Raw genomic sequence first — 16,813 nt, 5'->3', positions numbered from 1 at the left:
AATAAAAGAAAAGACTTTAGGTGCATATTCCACTTGTTTTATTCAGTAAGAAAGTGATTAAAACAACAGGGCTCATTTATTTTAAAGTCACTATTGTTCCTTGCCTTTTTTCTTGGGCTTTCTTGGAGGTACCAATAAATAAATAACAGACTTTCCAGTATCATCAATAATGTTGGGAAAAGGAACCTCATTTGATTAAGAATCTAATATTTCTATACATAATTAGAACAAAGATAATATATTCTGTTTATTGGAATCACTTTGGAAAATGGTAACTTGTTTATATTCCCCAGCTAATTCAATTAAGGGAAGCCCATGAAAACAATCTTATAACTTAAATATTTAATTCCTTCAAATATGGTACAGATAGTGAACTCTGTTCACTTTGATGTCAGCTTCTATTGACTTCACAGAAGCATAGTTTACAATTCAATCATTTTGTCAATGTCCTCAGGACTCATGTTTCATAGAAGTTAGACAATGTATTAAGTTTACTTAAAATTTGTAATTTGTACGTATACACACACACACACACACACACACACACACACACACACCACACACACATAATGGTCTATCTAATTTCCACAATGACTCCAAACCAGAAAATGCATCCCAGAAACCATTTGTGTCAGTTCTGAGTAAGATGCATAATTTCTGATTTTCACTTTGTTATCAAGGTTTTTACACGTCAGCCTACAAAACAGGTTCCCTTTTTCTTTCTTTTTTTTTAAACACTGAATTTATATTCTCTCTCAAGTAGAAGCCACAAAGGAAGAGGTTGTGACCCCAAAATTATTGGCTGAACGTTAATGATTATTAATTGCTCAGGTCTAGAATGGGGTGGGCTCATTAATCTAAAGCATGCTACGTTCTGCCAATTTTTATAAATGCAAAGTAAAACCAAATATGTATATTGAATAGAAAAATCTAATCTTTAATGTTTCAAATAGCACTTCAGCTTTCCTGCCACTTTTATAAATAGTATCTGTTGGAACAGATAAAGAAATGAGTCTCAGACAGGTTAATCGAATTGTCCAAGAAAACTGGAAATGGTCCATCTCAGGTCTTCTGACTTTGGTGTCCTTTTTACTACATCATATTCTATTGATACAAGATGGTATAACACTCTTACTGTAATATGATATATACTTTTCACATTCTTATATTGATTTGAAAAGTAGGGACATAGCATTGGAAACAAGAATTAGAACAGGAGCAGGGCAGTTAGATTTTTGTTCCAGTTTTCCTAACATAAATGTTTGAGCTCAGGCCATGAAAATAACCTAAGCGCTAAGTAATAGAATTTAAGGTCTCTTCCAATTCTGTGGCTCAAAGCAAAAAGGAACTATTTTCCTTAATTTGAAATTTTACCCAGCTTAATCTATGCTATTTTTTAAAAAAATTAATCTATCAGCTATTTCTCTAAAATATTAATAGTTCCCCAACCATCTGATACTTTGTTTTTGCATTTTTTCAAAACTTTAATATGCTTATCCACACAATTCCTATGAAGCTTCAGAATGTCACCCCACTTTACAGATATAAAAATAAAAACAAATAATTAACAAAAGATATGGCCTAACCTTATGAAGAGAGATTTCAATTAATCATGTCAGAATTCAGTGAAAAAAATTAAGATTGAAATACTGAGGATATTGTTTCTCTTAAGTAATCATAACTCTGTCTTCAAGAATACTAGGATTGTATAACAACACATATTTAAATTGTGATTAAATTCATGGGTTAAGAGCAAATTTGATCATTAACATCTAAAAAGTCATTACTTTTTGAAGAAATTACAATATTAAAGAAACAAGTTTAAAAAATAATCAAATTTAATACATGAATACATAATTCAGGTTTTTACAATTCTGAAACAGTTATGGATTCCTATGATATGAAATCTGTTTTATAAAGTTATCTCTTGTTCACATTTTGGATTGGAATTTAATCTCATGTGATACGCTTGGCTCTAAATGGGTAATGGGTATTAGGAGGGCACATGTTTTGATAAGCACTGGGTATTGTATATAACTCATGAATCACTAAATTCTACTCCTGAAACTAATATTACACTATATGTTAACTAATTGGAATTTAAATAAAAACTTGAAACTACAAAAAATTAAAAATTTTTAAAAATAAACTTATTGAATAAGTTATAAGTAAATAAACTTATTGAATAAACAACTTATAGGGAGAAGAGAGACAAATTAAAATAGGAAAACAATCCCTACACCTTCCATGTCATCTGATAAGAATAAAAAAGGCGGCATCTATTGTTTTTATGTATGTTATTATTAAATTGATAACTAAAACCTGAAGGTTATTACTGTTCGTGAATATTTTTATGCCTTTCTTATAAATGAAATCTTTGGAGAAATGATTCCCTGAAAGATTTTGTAATAGATTTTTAAATGTCTTTTTCATTCTAGTTAATTATATCTTTAAAATGTTCTTCAAATTAACTAATGGAAAGCAATGAATTTTAAAGAGATCTTTCCCAATGGCCTAATGAGGTGTGTATGGTATGTGATGAGGACCTAAATAAAAAGTATGGAAATTATATTTGAATGTTAGTAATAACAATCTAGAATTATATTTAGAATGTATCCAAAATGGCACAAAATTTAGATTATATCAAGGTACAGAGTAGTTGAAATTTTATAGTATTCTGTTTTTATATTCTATACTTTCAGAATGAAAAGAGGAAGATTAAGCTTTTCTACTCAGTTTTGGCTGGTTACAGAAAAATCAGAATTTAAATCTAAGAAACAGTCAGCCAAAGTAACAAGGGTATTAGTGTAAAACAAACTCAGGTATAGCAAAACATACTGTCTTTTTCACTGGACTTGTGTGAGAATCGAATTAGAAAATACTCTGTAGAACCTATAAAGAACCATGTGTGTGAACACAAAGGCAACGTGTTGAGAATTTGGCACATCAGCTAAGCAACCTACGTGTTTTAAAATCCTATGTGTGTGTGTGTGTGTGTGTGTGTGTGTGTGTGTGTGTAGTTTAGAGGCAATAATTTAGAAAAGAAAACGAAGGTCCTAAGACAATTTGGGCAAATTATTTCTCAAGCCTTAACTTCCTCATTTATAAAACGGGGATAAAAATAACTCATTCTAAAGGCTTGCAAATCTTATATAAACCAATGATTAAGGCAAACACTACATCATTATACTATTTTTAATATTTACTTGTAATTTCAGAATCAATTTCCCTTTTATTTTGAATCTTTTCTAACATTTGGCATTAAATTTATTTCCTTCCATTACATATTAATTGTCAATCAATATCCAAGGTGCTACATTTATAAATGTCTATATTCTCAATATTTCAACATTAAAATCAAAAGAGATAAATCTTTTACCTGCTTTCAATTATTTAAAAAATTGGTTTTAAAACTATTCTTAGGCTAAAATGAACTATGCCTTAACTTGGAATCAATTAGGTAATCATGTAAAGGGTTTAAAAAGTTGAGGTGTCAAGAATATATGATGTTTCAAATCAAATTTATACGTTAATTATTTACCAATGACTGTGCCTTAGTCACAGAGATCAAATCTATGTTATTGACAATGAAAAACATTAAAACATTGATCTTATTGTTATAATTAAAAGGTGGACTTTTAAGATGCATTTTGATACGAATTGACCAAAATAGTTTTTTAATGTTTTTATGGAAAAACATTATTATTTATACTAGTTGACTATATTTTGAAAAACAAGAGAGAGAGAGAAGTCATAACATATAAAAGGACACAAGAGTTAACAATCTGCCCCCCCCCCAATTTGTACATTGTGTCAGTTTTTATTTGTCATCAGAATAAAGGACTTTAAGACAAAACCAAATATAGTCAGAATGAGACTCAACAGGGAAAACAGAATGGTTGTTTTTCTTTTAGGTCCTGCTTGGAAGCTTCTTCCAGATTTATGTATTTATAAAGTTTTCAAGGAACATTTACTTGGGATGGGCATTCCCCACAAAGGTGTGAGCATTTCAGTTGGGACAATGTTTCATCAACCTGAAGATTCTGCTGTGATTTAATGAAAACTGACACATTATACTCTGTAGGTTGCATACTGTACAACTTTGGGGAGAGGAAGTGTGCCATCAATATGAGAGTCAATGTAAATATCATCTCCCAGAGTTATGCACTGTGCATACTATATAGTGTGTGTAACAGCCATGTGGATTAATATAGGTGACATTTTAGGCAAATGTACACTTTGAAACATCATGTTATTATTATTCCTGATTAATAATGAAAGACTATAAGTGGAAACAACTTCTCAAATACACCTGTGGTTATTAGTCAAGAAAAGCTGTGACCCTATTCTGGGTACTCTGTATGAAACCAGAGGTTATCATGAATGACGGCATGCAAATAACTGGGGAGTTAGGGGAAATGGAGCTTTGATGAAGTATCCAAGAAGAATCAGACTTGCCCTGAATCCCAACACTGCCTAAAAGTTTTGGTCTGATCCTGACATTTGATCAGTATCTCTGCACTCTTCCAATTGTCCCATTTCCATTGGACCTTCCAATGAGAAATGTTCTACTTGGTTTCTGAAAACTGTTCTATTTCATGTCCCTAGCAATCCTATGTAGGGATGACTTTATTCTAACAGTTACATTGTTAGGTTAATGACTCACTGTTTTCACTCATCATTTCATCACAAATTATGTAGATAGATAAAACAATCACATGAAAGTAAAAAAGAAGTAAAATGATAAATAATATAGTAAGTGTGAATTCAAAATCATGGTGTGAATGCTAAGTCTAAGAAATGAGAAGAATAGAATAGAATAAGCAATTTAAAAGTAGAAACACCAAATTTTAAAGTAAGCATTTCAATTCATCACTATATTACTTATGAATCTTTTATACATGATATATAGAAATAAAAACACATTATTATAATATGTGATTATGTGTTAAAATATAATAGCATGAAAATTTGAATAAAAATTCAACTGGAAATACAAGGATTTACATTTCTGGTAAGTAGATTAGATTTTGCTGTAAGAACTTTTTCTTGTATATATGGATTTTGAGCACTCACATCTCCCTTATAATAACAAGACTTAGGGGGCAGAAACAATGTTTACTTTTTATTTATTTATGTATTTATTTATACCTCACTTATTGCAAACAAAAAAAGATTTGTGGCTCCTTATACAGTGGTTATGAAATCAATTAGCAGAACACAAAGAAATAAGAAAAACAAAGTGTGGACATACTTGACCATTTAAATCTAAATGAAATGTTACATAAAAGATAATAATTGCCTTTTTATTCAATTCAATAGAAAACAGAAATTAAAGAGACCTGTTTCACATCTAGCATGAAAGATTTAGATTGGATTCAAGAAATAGCTTTTTGGCAGTGAATTGAAATAGGTTACTATCTTATTTGAAGATATTTAGAAAAGAATAGAATCTCATCTTTCTCTGCTCCTTGAGAGTTAACCCTAGTTTAGGGGACGCTTTGATGACCTATCAAGGCCCCTCCTCTCTGTCCCTATAATTATCTGATTTTACGGAGTATATCACCTTGCCCATTCTTTAAAGAGCCAGTAAAGACAAGATAGCAGAAAAATGGAATTTAAAATGTGTCCTGTGTTCCATTATTTGGTATACTGTTCTATTGGGAGTTATGATTCTAATGTAATTACATTTGGGATTATAAAATAATACAGTTTAAGACAGCCAAAATTAGTACTACAAATGCTTGGTTTAAAATTTTCTCTTTACTTTGAATGACACAAATAAATTTAATAATTATATAGGCAGATTAAAATTAGACTATGTACAAACTATACTATATTATACTTAATTTTATAGAGGTAATTATCATTCTTCTATATTTTCTTTTTAATTTGTCTTTATTCACATTGTTACAACAGCTGAAACCAGAGGTTAAGTTGCTAAACAATTATCTGAAGCCAAATAGTTCCTGAGGAGAAAAAATATATTTTACCTGTTTTGTTAGACACCCAAATAATTGCTTCTGAAGACACATGGCTTCTATTTCCTACCACAATAGTTAATGGAATCTGCCACAAGTAACTGCAAAATAAAATAGAAACTTTAAGAATAAAAAAAGGTTATAACAAATAAACAAACAACATTTGCTATGCACCTTCTGCATGATTTTTATTACTCTTTAGGGGCACTAAAAAAAATTCCCCAGTCACAAAACTAAGGAAGATGAATTCACTTCTTCAAAGCCATTACACAGACTTAGCCTGTAAGTGTTTGAATTTCAATACAGAAGGGGGACTTTCAACAAAACAATTTATCTTGCAAACCAAACAAAACAAAATGATTTGCATTTTGCATTAGGAATAAAAAGTAGCTAAATCAATAAATCAGAGCCATAACACATATTGATTTAAATCTCAAAACAACTCTTTTCCTTTCATTTCTATATTAAATTAGTACATATTTCAGTGGCTTCATGCATTTACATTTCAACATTATCCTTATTTATTCAGATAACTATCCTAAAAAGTACTGTTATTACATTTTACAGAAAGGTTAATTAATACAGCACACTTAAAGTTGCTCAGCAAAGTAGGAATGAAAAAAGAAACTAATCAGATGTCCCTAAAATCTAGATCAATACAAAGAACACATAGGACACACTTAATGTTCTGTTTTATGAAATGAAATTTCCAAATTGATGTATAAAATCATCAACCAATGTGCAGGGATCAGTCATGAGTCTCAGCGATTAAGGGAAGAATTTTCTAGGATTTGACGTTTTATGGAATAAAAATTGAAGCCTATTCTTGTACATGAAGTAGTATCAATTTAGTCTCAAGTGACTAGCCAGAGATAAGCTGGATGGTCTTAAAATAAGTTCAGTGTTGACCTACCATTGCACCATTAAGAACAGGGGTAGCCAATAATATCTAGTATGTGAAAAATATTTGTGATTTTATGGAAAAGATACTATATGAGCTCTGTAATTTAGAGAGTGGACAGAGAATTGAGAATTTTCAGGAACCATATCCAGGGTTATATAATTTAAAAATATAATGAATATGTTTTGGGGGGGATGGGAAAAGAGGGCATCTCCTCTCATTATGTCGTATGGAATTTGATTATGTTATAATTTTGTGTTTCCCACTTACAATAAACAGAATTCAGTAATACTAAAAAAATATAAATGGAAGATTGGCAGAAATTCACAATTTTATACGAATTGCCATCTATAATATGAAAAGTTAAAATAATATGTTTAAAATTCTAAATTTTAAAAGTATATGCTGTATGTAGCCAGAGAAACATTTTTGAGTGCCAACTATATGGAAACACTATGTTGTACTACAATGGAATCTACACAGTTGCTCAGGAAATAAACACACCTATAGTAGCCAAAAGTATTGTTTTCAAAGTACAAGTAAATGAACACAACCCATGTAAGCTCTTTATCAAATACCTCCAAGGTCGTAATATAATACTAAGAATATGACAAATATTTAATAATGGTATTACTGTGAGAAAGACAAAGAGAATTGATATTTATTCATTTAACAGCAGATCTTTAAAAATAATAACTCTTTTTTGATTAATCCAAAGCATTAGTTAAGAGAGAATAATGCTTGATTGTGCATCTGATTCTCAAAGTAAACTATGAGCTCATATTTGTGTACCAAAGATTTTTAAAAAGCCTAGAAATGGAAGGCATTCCATAAATTGCTATTGAATTGGATCACATGGGATTAGACCAAAGTAAAATAAAAGGGGCCAAATCATTCTATGGGCAAGACAGAGATTAACTTTATGAACTTGACTTTTTGGTATGCATCTTCCACATGGAGTTGGGTCAACTAAATTGTGAAGCCAAATAAGTATCAGTTAAAGGGCAAGAAATATGTAAAACTGAAGATGTTTAAAAATCCTCAAGGATAAATATATCTTTTTTAAGCATGATCATGGAATGTGAATGAAACACTATTTTCCCTTATATAAAAAAATATAATTCTGCATCTAGTTAGACTCTATTCTTCTAAATAGTGAAGCTAGAAATTATAATAAAATTTCTATGACATGCTTCAATATTTGAATTTCAGCAAAAGTCTCTAAAGTACAGAAAAAGAGATTCATGTCAATACCCACATGTTGTTTACAGTCAATGGCACATACATATAGGAAACTTCCTAAATGGCACATAGCTGTTCAGATGCAAAAGAGTTAACTATAAGGTACTGGGATACAAACATTAGGGCATTTTGTAAAACTTTTGAAACAGTCTTCTATATTCTTTCTAAGAATGCTTTTGCCTTCTGTGTGTCTCTGCATGTATGTACGATTGTGCATGCACACAGTGAAAATCTGTATATTGTCACGGAAACAAAATAAAAATTACAAAATACCAAGCATATCTAAAATTTGTATTCATTTCTGAACTGCTATCCAATGAATCCTATGTGTTATTTTTCATAACTTTCCAAACAACACATATTTGATCTTTTCACAAATTTCATTTCAAAAATCAAAGAAAGCGTGGCAATTAGGTTGCTTTACGGTTATAACTTAAAAGGGTGGAAGACAGAAACACTGTTGAGTAAGTGTGGTGTGGTATAAAGGAAATCTCACCCTACAGTAGGTTATGTTTGAAAAAAGACTAGAAAAAAGAATTTGCGAAATTAGATTGTGTCCCAGCCACCTAAGTTTTCATTTTAGCCATCTCGTTTTAAGCAGAAAAATAACAAAAACAAAAACATACACAAAATGCATTTCAATAGACCTCAAAGATATTTTTTCTTTAATATTCCCTGGGACTACCTCTCTTCATAGTTCACATTTTTTTAATGAAACAATATTTATCCTAATAACCACATTAAGGTAGACAATAATAGGTACTTACTTTAGTGTGAGAAATCTTTCTTCAAAATGGTACCAATATTAGGAAAGCATTAATGTAGACACCATACACCCTTGAGAGAGTGCTGTCATTGGGTCAATAGCAAAAGAAAATACGAGTGTGGAGGTAAATATAATTCTCTGTAGCACAGGACTCTGAGAAGCTCCATAAGTATATGAGGAGATATTACTTAAGGTTGCAATATATTAACTTCATAAAGAAAAAAATAAACTACACAAATTCAGAACTCCCAAAGTGCATAAATTCTAGCAAATATTTAATTCACTTTTATATGTCATCAAACTTTATGCAATTATTAGTGATGTAAAGATCTTTCTGTGCTACAAATATAATTATTATTACACTAAAAATGTTTTGGGAATGTTGTAGTGATGTTCTAGTATGCTTTAAAAAATTCAAGACAAACAATTGAGTATACTGGCTCAGAAAATGTCCATAATTTATGGGGTTTCTTGTATCGTGGGCACTGTATTTTACTGGATCAACAGCTTGCATTGTTTAATAAAGATGTAGATAGGCTATATACAAAAGACAGAATTGGTTTTGAAGCTCTGACCACAGGTTAGAGCGAATAAAATGATCAATAATATACAATTGAATACTAAATTTTTAACTGGAAGCTCTGTTATTTCAAAATAGAAAATAATTTTCAAGATTAAAGGGACTCCATGCATTATCTTACTCTTAATATTTTATATGCCACGTCAGGGTTCAATAATTATCCATATGATTTATAACTCTAGCAAAAGCAAGGCTCTATAGAGCTGATGTACTTATACAGCCTGGGAGAAATTCTTCCTTTAAAGAGTCAGACCCATAGCTGATACATCTGATGCATGTTATAGGCTGACAGAGTATTTTTGTTCAAAATTTGTTCTGTCATTTGCGGGTCCTTTATGTTTTTCTGCATCAGTGATGTTTGTGTCAGACTGATCATTCTCAAAGGCATGGCCTAAATCTCTCTAACTTTGCCACAGTCAAGTAGTTTTTATGTACTTCCTGGCAAGGCCAGGGTTGATGCCTAAGCACGTTTAGCCCAGGGCCAGAGAGGGTGGAGGACCGACCAAAGCAGCATTTGGCAGCTGTGCCCGATCCGGCTGAGTAAAGAGGCGTTGACAGAGTCAGGCCCTGACAGTGTGGCAGGGTAATACTGTACTGAAGCAGTTGGGCTGCAAGGGCAGTTTGGTGAAGGCCAAAATATATGCCGACCAGGACATTTAAGACCATGCTTTCCTGAGTGACATTCCACATTTAGTCACCAGAAAACATTCACGAATTTCTCAATCACTCCTACGTATAGCCCATCTTGGAACTAACTTGCCTGGGAATGATTTCCATTCCTTTTGGAGATTAAAACAAAAACAAAAACAAAAAATAATTCATGCCTCACACGTCCTAGATATTGGTGGATGATAAAATCAGGGTTCTAATATCCCAGGGTAATGGGAGTCAGAATGACCAACCTCATCCAAGCACTTCACTTTATTTATTAATTTTAAACCCCATCCCTTCTGTCTCCCCCTCTTCAATCTTGTCTCAGGGCACCTTTTAAAAAATGAAATGAACTGATTTAAGTTCTATTATCTTTCCTTGGCTTAGCTTTTAATAAGACACAAAACAATACGAAAATACAAAGTAGAAGAGAAAGAAGCATTGTGTGCTGTTTTCAGTAATTAAATAAGCGTTTGAAAAGAAAGTTTACAACAAATAAAAATTCTATGTATGTTGTGTGTTCAATGGTTTTAAACACTGAAAACGAGGGAAGAGAACATATTTTGATGCTAAGTAGCATTGATACTTAGACCACTTAAAAATGGATCTAGTTTGCGTTCCTTTGGCTCAGACACTAGTTAGTCTGGTTGTGGTTTTTAGTTTGTTTTAATTAGTCTTTCTGGATAGTTTCTATTCTCATCTATTTTATAAATCTCAGTTTGCTCAATTCCATTTAATTGACTTCGATGCATCTTAACTTTCTTGAATTTAATTCAACAAACATTTACAGGGAAAAGTAAGAAATCACATATCTTTCTAAATCACCATGATAATTTAAACTCTGTCTTCTTAAACAAAATAATTTTGGTATGCTGTCATTTTGATGGTTAAAATATCTGGAAATGAGAGTAAAAGAGGAATCAAAATGAAAATCCCGCATGTAAATAAAGAAATGAAAATAAAACCCCGCATGTAAATATAGAATTACATTTTATAATTGTGGTCAGCATTTCTTTTCAAAATGTTAAAAAACCCACAGTGAAACATACTAATAAAAGCAATTGTGTTTTTCATGCAAAGGAGTGTTGTACCTGGTATTCTGAAGTTCAAGCGCTTTAGTTTTAGCACGGATGTCATAAATAAAATGTTGTTGGGTAATTATTATTCTATTTTCTGCTGTTGTATTTCCCAAGATGGTGATAACAGGATAACCCATCTGGAGTGTCCACTGATCCATTACTTCTTGTATATTTACATATTTTCCATTCCTTTTTAAAGCCTTTATAACCAAAATTGCATACATTAGTTTTATAAACATGAATTGTAAACATAATTATCAGTGAGCCATTTTTATTTTTACCTTTATGATTTACTTAAGTTTGAAAACATGTAAAATCAGTGAAGCTAATACAATGTGTTAGTAAAGTTAACCTTCTTGCCTTGAGTTCAGCTTTATACATACAGATAAATGAAAGCTTTATTAACATTATAGTTTTTACTTAATGGAAAACAAAACATAGTTTATTGTTAAAACAAGTACTTGCAGCATCATTAAGTATCCCAAATATGTCTAGTATCAAACTGAAATATTTGTTATTCACCTATAGAAAAAAACTACTTTAACATCAATATTTCTATCAAACATAAGGGCCTGACACCATATTAATGTTGTATTTCAGAAGTACTGTCTTGCTGGAAAGTAGGCAAGGTACTTTTTACTACCATTTATGGTTTAAGTAATTTTAAATCCCATTATTTTTATAATATAATGTATCAAAATTAAAATGATAAAGCAATATGGGGAAAATGGAAATATAAAAAGTAAAAACAACTGTCAGTGCCAATAAAAATTATGAATGGTTTATAAACTCAATTCAAATATTCAAGAAGAGGTTTTGGTATTTGAGCTTCCTATACTTTACCTCTGATAGTGTATTCCAGAGATCATTTCTGGCTGCATTGCCATACTTATGAATGGTTAAATAATCCTACAAAGAATATAAAATTGTAATTACAATTCGAAGGCTGAGCAATTTCCCGTAAACACACTTATTTCTCAATTCAATTAACCATTTCTATTTGTTAGAATTGCATTAGTACAAAGTCAAAGAGAAAGGCATGGGAAATGATGAAGAATCCCATTTTAAAATATCCCAAAGAGATTTAACTATAACATATCTCTTGATCAAGTCACCAAACAATACTGCCATCTTAAAAATTATCTTCATAGCCATAATCACTTCTTATGGATTCCCAGGGTCAAAGGCCTTTCTCTAATCTACCAAATAAACCTCGGGCAATTTTAAAGAAACTATCTCTGCATTGAAATATTTAGAAGACACTTCCCCATCAGGACTTCCTGTTGAAATGTTGGGGGGATAAAAAAAGGAACTCTCTTATGGAAAAGAAAAAATAACAGCAGAAGCCTGACTGATATACGCTGATGTGAAGACAAGTTGCTTTGCTGAAAGAGTGAGTGATGACCGTCTCCAAAACACGTCCAGCTCCCTAGTCTCTCTGCAAAGGGCAGGCTGTCTCATACAAAAAATGATACACACTTATTTCCATGAGTTTAAAACATATATTAATATTTAATAAGAAATAGTCAATCCTACACTTAATATTTTTGAGCGTAGGACTTCTCATTTCCCAGTTTCCATCATTAGTAGTTAAATCTACACATTTTCTATCTACTTCATGCCTGTTCCCTTCTACGAAGCATGGTTTATGTCACTCTGAATACGTTATTTAGTTATGACTAACTGGCGTTATTCTTTTCCTGAATCCAAAGCAGCAAAAATGAATAGAAAATAGTATTTTATATTATAAAACAGAGGGGCCCTGCCATTAGAAATTCCATCATCTCTACAACATGTAGGTAGTAGACAAAATCCTAATTTACATCACAGTACGGAAAATGAGAAAAAAGAACTTGCTGACTCTTTTCAGTATTTTACATAGAGTGGAATACTTTGGGGATAATTAAACTTGGGGAAGAAATATTTCTGAAATACAAATTGTAGCACCTGTGACAGATTCAGCTTTGTTGGCAACTCACAGCACAGCAAATGGCAACTCCCACTTAATCAGACTCTAAAGATGCAGTGCCCAACACGAACTTAGCAACCACAAATCCATCACCGTCATCAGGTGTTATGAATAACTTTATTGAAAAAAATGCAACCCTGAATAACCAATCTGAATTCCACTTTGGCTTTGAATATGCCATATGAGTCATTTTCCATTAGAACTCAGGGACCAGGATTTAAATAAGTTATTTGAGGTTTAACTGTCACAATTATCTTTTATGCTTTTTTAGTACTTAAATGAATAAGTTTTGGAACAATGGGAATTATAAAACATAAATTTGAGTTTTATTTTAGTGATGCAATAATAAAATGTATCAAAATAGACCTATTTATTTCTTGGATTTGGCTTATGGATAGTGTTGTTAGGATAATCCCAAAGAGGAAACAAAGGAATACTCCATTGATCTCGAAAGGTCTAATACATAACTACAAGAATCTCTTCACAGACAAACTGTTCACATTATGAGTTGACCTTGGCCCAATAGTGATCCTCAACTCAAGTTCTTGGTTCCCTCCCCAATTCAGAATAAAGCTCAAATTTACATTTCAAGCAGGCTAAAATGGCAATTATTCAGGCTTAGGAAGCAGCTCTGACTTGCTTGCCTCAGAATTCAGGGCAGAAAGCGTCTTCTTGGATCCTCGGCAGTTCCAATCTTCAGGTGTTACTGGAATTCTACATATGTCAACTCTTTTTTCCAAAAAAATAGAAAACCCCAAGTGTTTTCCTTAGTTGTTTTAACCTTCCTCTTGCATGAAAATAGTCATATTTTAAATTAAGGAAATTTTGTTTTGTCCTTGTCAAATTACAAAGAAAATTACAGAATCGTAAATGTGGTTGTTGTTTTTGTTTTGTTCTTGGGTTTTTTTTTGATGATCAATCATTTCTTTATCAATTCATTCCACAAAACATAAGGTGTACCTCTCAAGTGCTGGTAGCTTTCATGTGCTGGGGAAACAGTGGTGGAGAAAAGGTTACTGAATACAATGGCAGATACTCAGATGTGATTTGGGGAAGACAGTTTCTGTGACTGAAACTGTAGGAGTCTTGGTACAAAAACTACCTGACAAGATGAATTCAAACATTTGGTATGCAATTAAATAAGAAGATTTTGAGTTCCTTTCAAATCTACAAGTTGATGAATATGAAGATGGCTGGAGTTACAAATATGAAATGGAAATTGATGTTTATAGGTATGTGTATGAAAGTCAATCTGCAACAGGCTTGACATTATGATACAAAGTAGGAAAGGGTTTTAATATTAACTGTGAAAGGAATTGAGGGTTCTCAGAAATAGTAGAGTTGTTGAAAAGAACAAAGATAACTGCTAGAATATGCTTAGGGGACAAAACTGATTAAAAGTTAAAAGCCCATTTAGCAAAAGTATATTCTGACACATAAAGTGCAAGAATGGAAGTCTGACTATCTTTGTTCAAGTCCACACCCCAACACTCCCTAGCTACATGATTTGGCAAGTTGCTTAACTTCTCCATGCCTATCTTCACACCTATAAAATGGGGATAATAAAAGTCCTTGTTTCATAGGGTTATTCTAGGAATAAATGTTTTAATATCTGTACAGAATTAGAAAAGAGTGTCTAGAATACAGTTAAGTATTCAGTAGAAATAAGCTGCCATAATCTTTGTAATCATTTCAGCCTACTGGCTGGAAACAGAGTAACTGAAGGAAAAGCATCACTGACGGTAATAACCAAAGAACAGAGCAATGAAAACAATAATATTTGCCTCCTTTTTATAGTGCTGTGTGAATTGCTTTATATTTTATCTCATTCAATCCCATGACATTTATGGGGTAAATATCATCTTCATCATCTAATAAATCAGAACAGTGGAACTCAGAGACTCCAGCCCATGTCCAAACCCCATACCTGTGCACACAACTGCTGACCCAACCCAATATCTGCTAGATGCTCCACAGATGACTAAGAGCTTCTCAAAGCTGAACTCACTGTCCTCCCCCATATCAGCTCCTTTTGGCAGCCCTTCTCCAGTGACGACCCTTCTATCCACCTCAACCAAGTAATCTTCTTGGATGCCTCTCTCTCCCTTTCCACCACATTCAAGTGATGATCCACGTCCCCACTATTCCTTCAAGGTTCCCCCTTCCTTCCTCCTATTTGACAGCCTCTCTGGATGACGAGCACTGCCACCGTTCCTGCTCTGTTCCCTTCATATCACATCTCTGCCATGAAGCCAGAATAGCTTTCACCAAATGCATACATGGAACCCTGCTACATTCAGAATATAGTCCAAACACCCTAACGGGACTTAAAAATGTCCCTCGTGGTCTGGTCTCTCTGTACTTCTGAAATCCCACCTGTTACTTTGTTGCTCTCTGCCTCAACTTACTTAGCTACTTCCTGCTTTCTGCAGATGCCTATTCCTACTCTCTCCCTTTTCTAGGTCATTGCACAAGCCCTTTGCTATGTATGCTTTCTCTTTCGCCTATGTCAAGTCAGCTCAATCTCTGGGACTCAGGCTTGATCCATTTTTCTCAGGAACCCTTTCTTGCCCATTCCCACCCCTTCCTAATTCTGAGTTAAGTACCCCTCTTACATTCTCACCCGTTGTACCATATAAGAACATCTGTCACACTGTGTTCTAATTGCTTGTTCATTAGTTTGACTGCTCGTGTACTCTGTAAACTCCATGAGAGTAAGGCCCCTGTTATTCCTGTCTACCACTGCTTAGCCAGCATCTATGTGCCCAGTTGGGGACCCAGCAAATGCTGACTATATTTGTGTGGTTCCTGACTTTCCTTATTCAATATGCCTCCCTGTGAACAACTGACAGTACTGTAAAGAGACATTTCTTATATCCATCAGGTTCCTCCAAAATGTCATATTTAAACACTAACATAGAACATAAGTTATTATTTCAGTGCATATTTGTCAGATATATAACTCGCATTGATAGATGCAATTGCATATGATGTCATCAAAAGACTGAACTATTGGGTATGAGACCATCTTTATTTTACTTTTTTTGCTAACAAGTGACATGATCCACAATCTGCCATGCACAAAAGCCAACGGGACTAATAAGTAAATAGGGAGAAAAGGAAAAGGTGAGCTGAGGAAGGAAATCACTATTACCTTTTAATATGTTTACATGGAATAATTGTGCACTCCTAGTAATGAGCCCTTTAGCACATGGAAACAGAGGACAAACTGCACAAAGGATTTATTCCTCAGGACACAGAAAGACAGTTTATTAAAAACCAAAGATATATGGACCAGTTTATATATGTTTAGCTGCAACTTACAAAAAAAAACCCACCCTAGAATGACCTTTTTAATGACAAGATTTATTCTTTCCTATTATAAGAGAAGGTACCACAGCCGCAGCTCTTTTCCTCCAGAAATTGTTTGGCCCCACCTTTACCTGTGTTTTGCCTTCATCCTCAATTTTGCGGTTAGATTGTACAAGTAATCCCAACCATCACATTCAGACATGACATTGCACAGAGGAAACAGAATTTCTTCCTGAGAATCTCTTTTTAAGAATCAGGAAAACTTCTTGGGATGCCTGACTGGCTCAGTCGCTTAAGCATCTGACTTCATTTCAGCTCAGGTCACGATCTCA

The 16,813-nt window shown here is 32.8% G+C and overlaps 1 protein-coding gene across 1 annotated transcript in view; it reads right to left on the bottom strand.

The window, feature by feature from the left end:
• The window catches only part of TRHDE (thyrotropin releasing hormone degrading enzyme), a 397,960-nt gene that overhangs the window by 81,133 nt on the left and 300,014 nt on the right, over positions 1–16,813 (bottom strand). Inside the window, exons 8-10 of the mRNA XM_047868299.1 lie at positions 12,044–12,109; positions 11,213–11,400; positions 5,994–6,082 (exon numbers count right to left, since the gene is read on the bottom strand). Of these exons, the coding sequence (XP_047724255.1) occupies positions 5,994–6,082; positions 11,213–11,400; positions 12,044–12,109 (343 nt within the window). The remainder of the gene's footprint in view (positions 1–5,993; positions 6,083–11,212; positions 11,401–12,043; positions 12,110–16,813) is intronic.

The sequence above is a fragment of the Prionailurus viverrinus genome, chromosome B4, assembly GCF_022837055.1.
Source record: "Prionailurus viverrinus isolate Anna chromosome B4, UM_Priviv_1.0, whole genome shotgun sequence".
Classification (NCBI taxonomy): Eukaryota; Metazoa; Chordata; class Mammalia; order Carnivora; family Felidae; genus Prionailurus; species Prionailurus viverrinus.
This window is presented reverse-complemented; position numbering and strand designations above follow the sequence as displayed.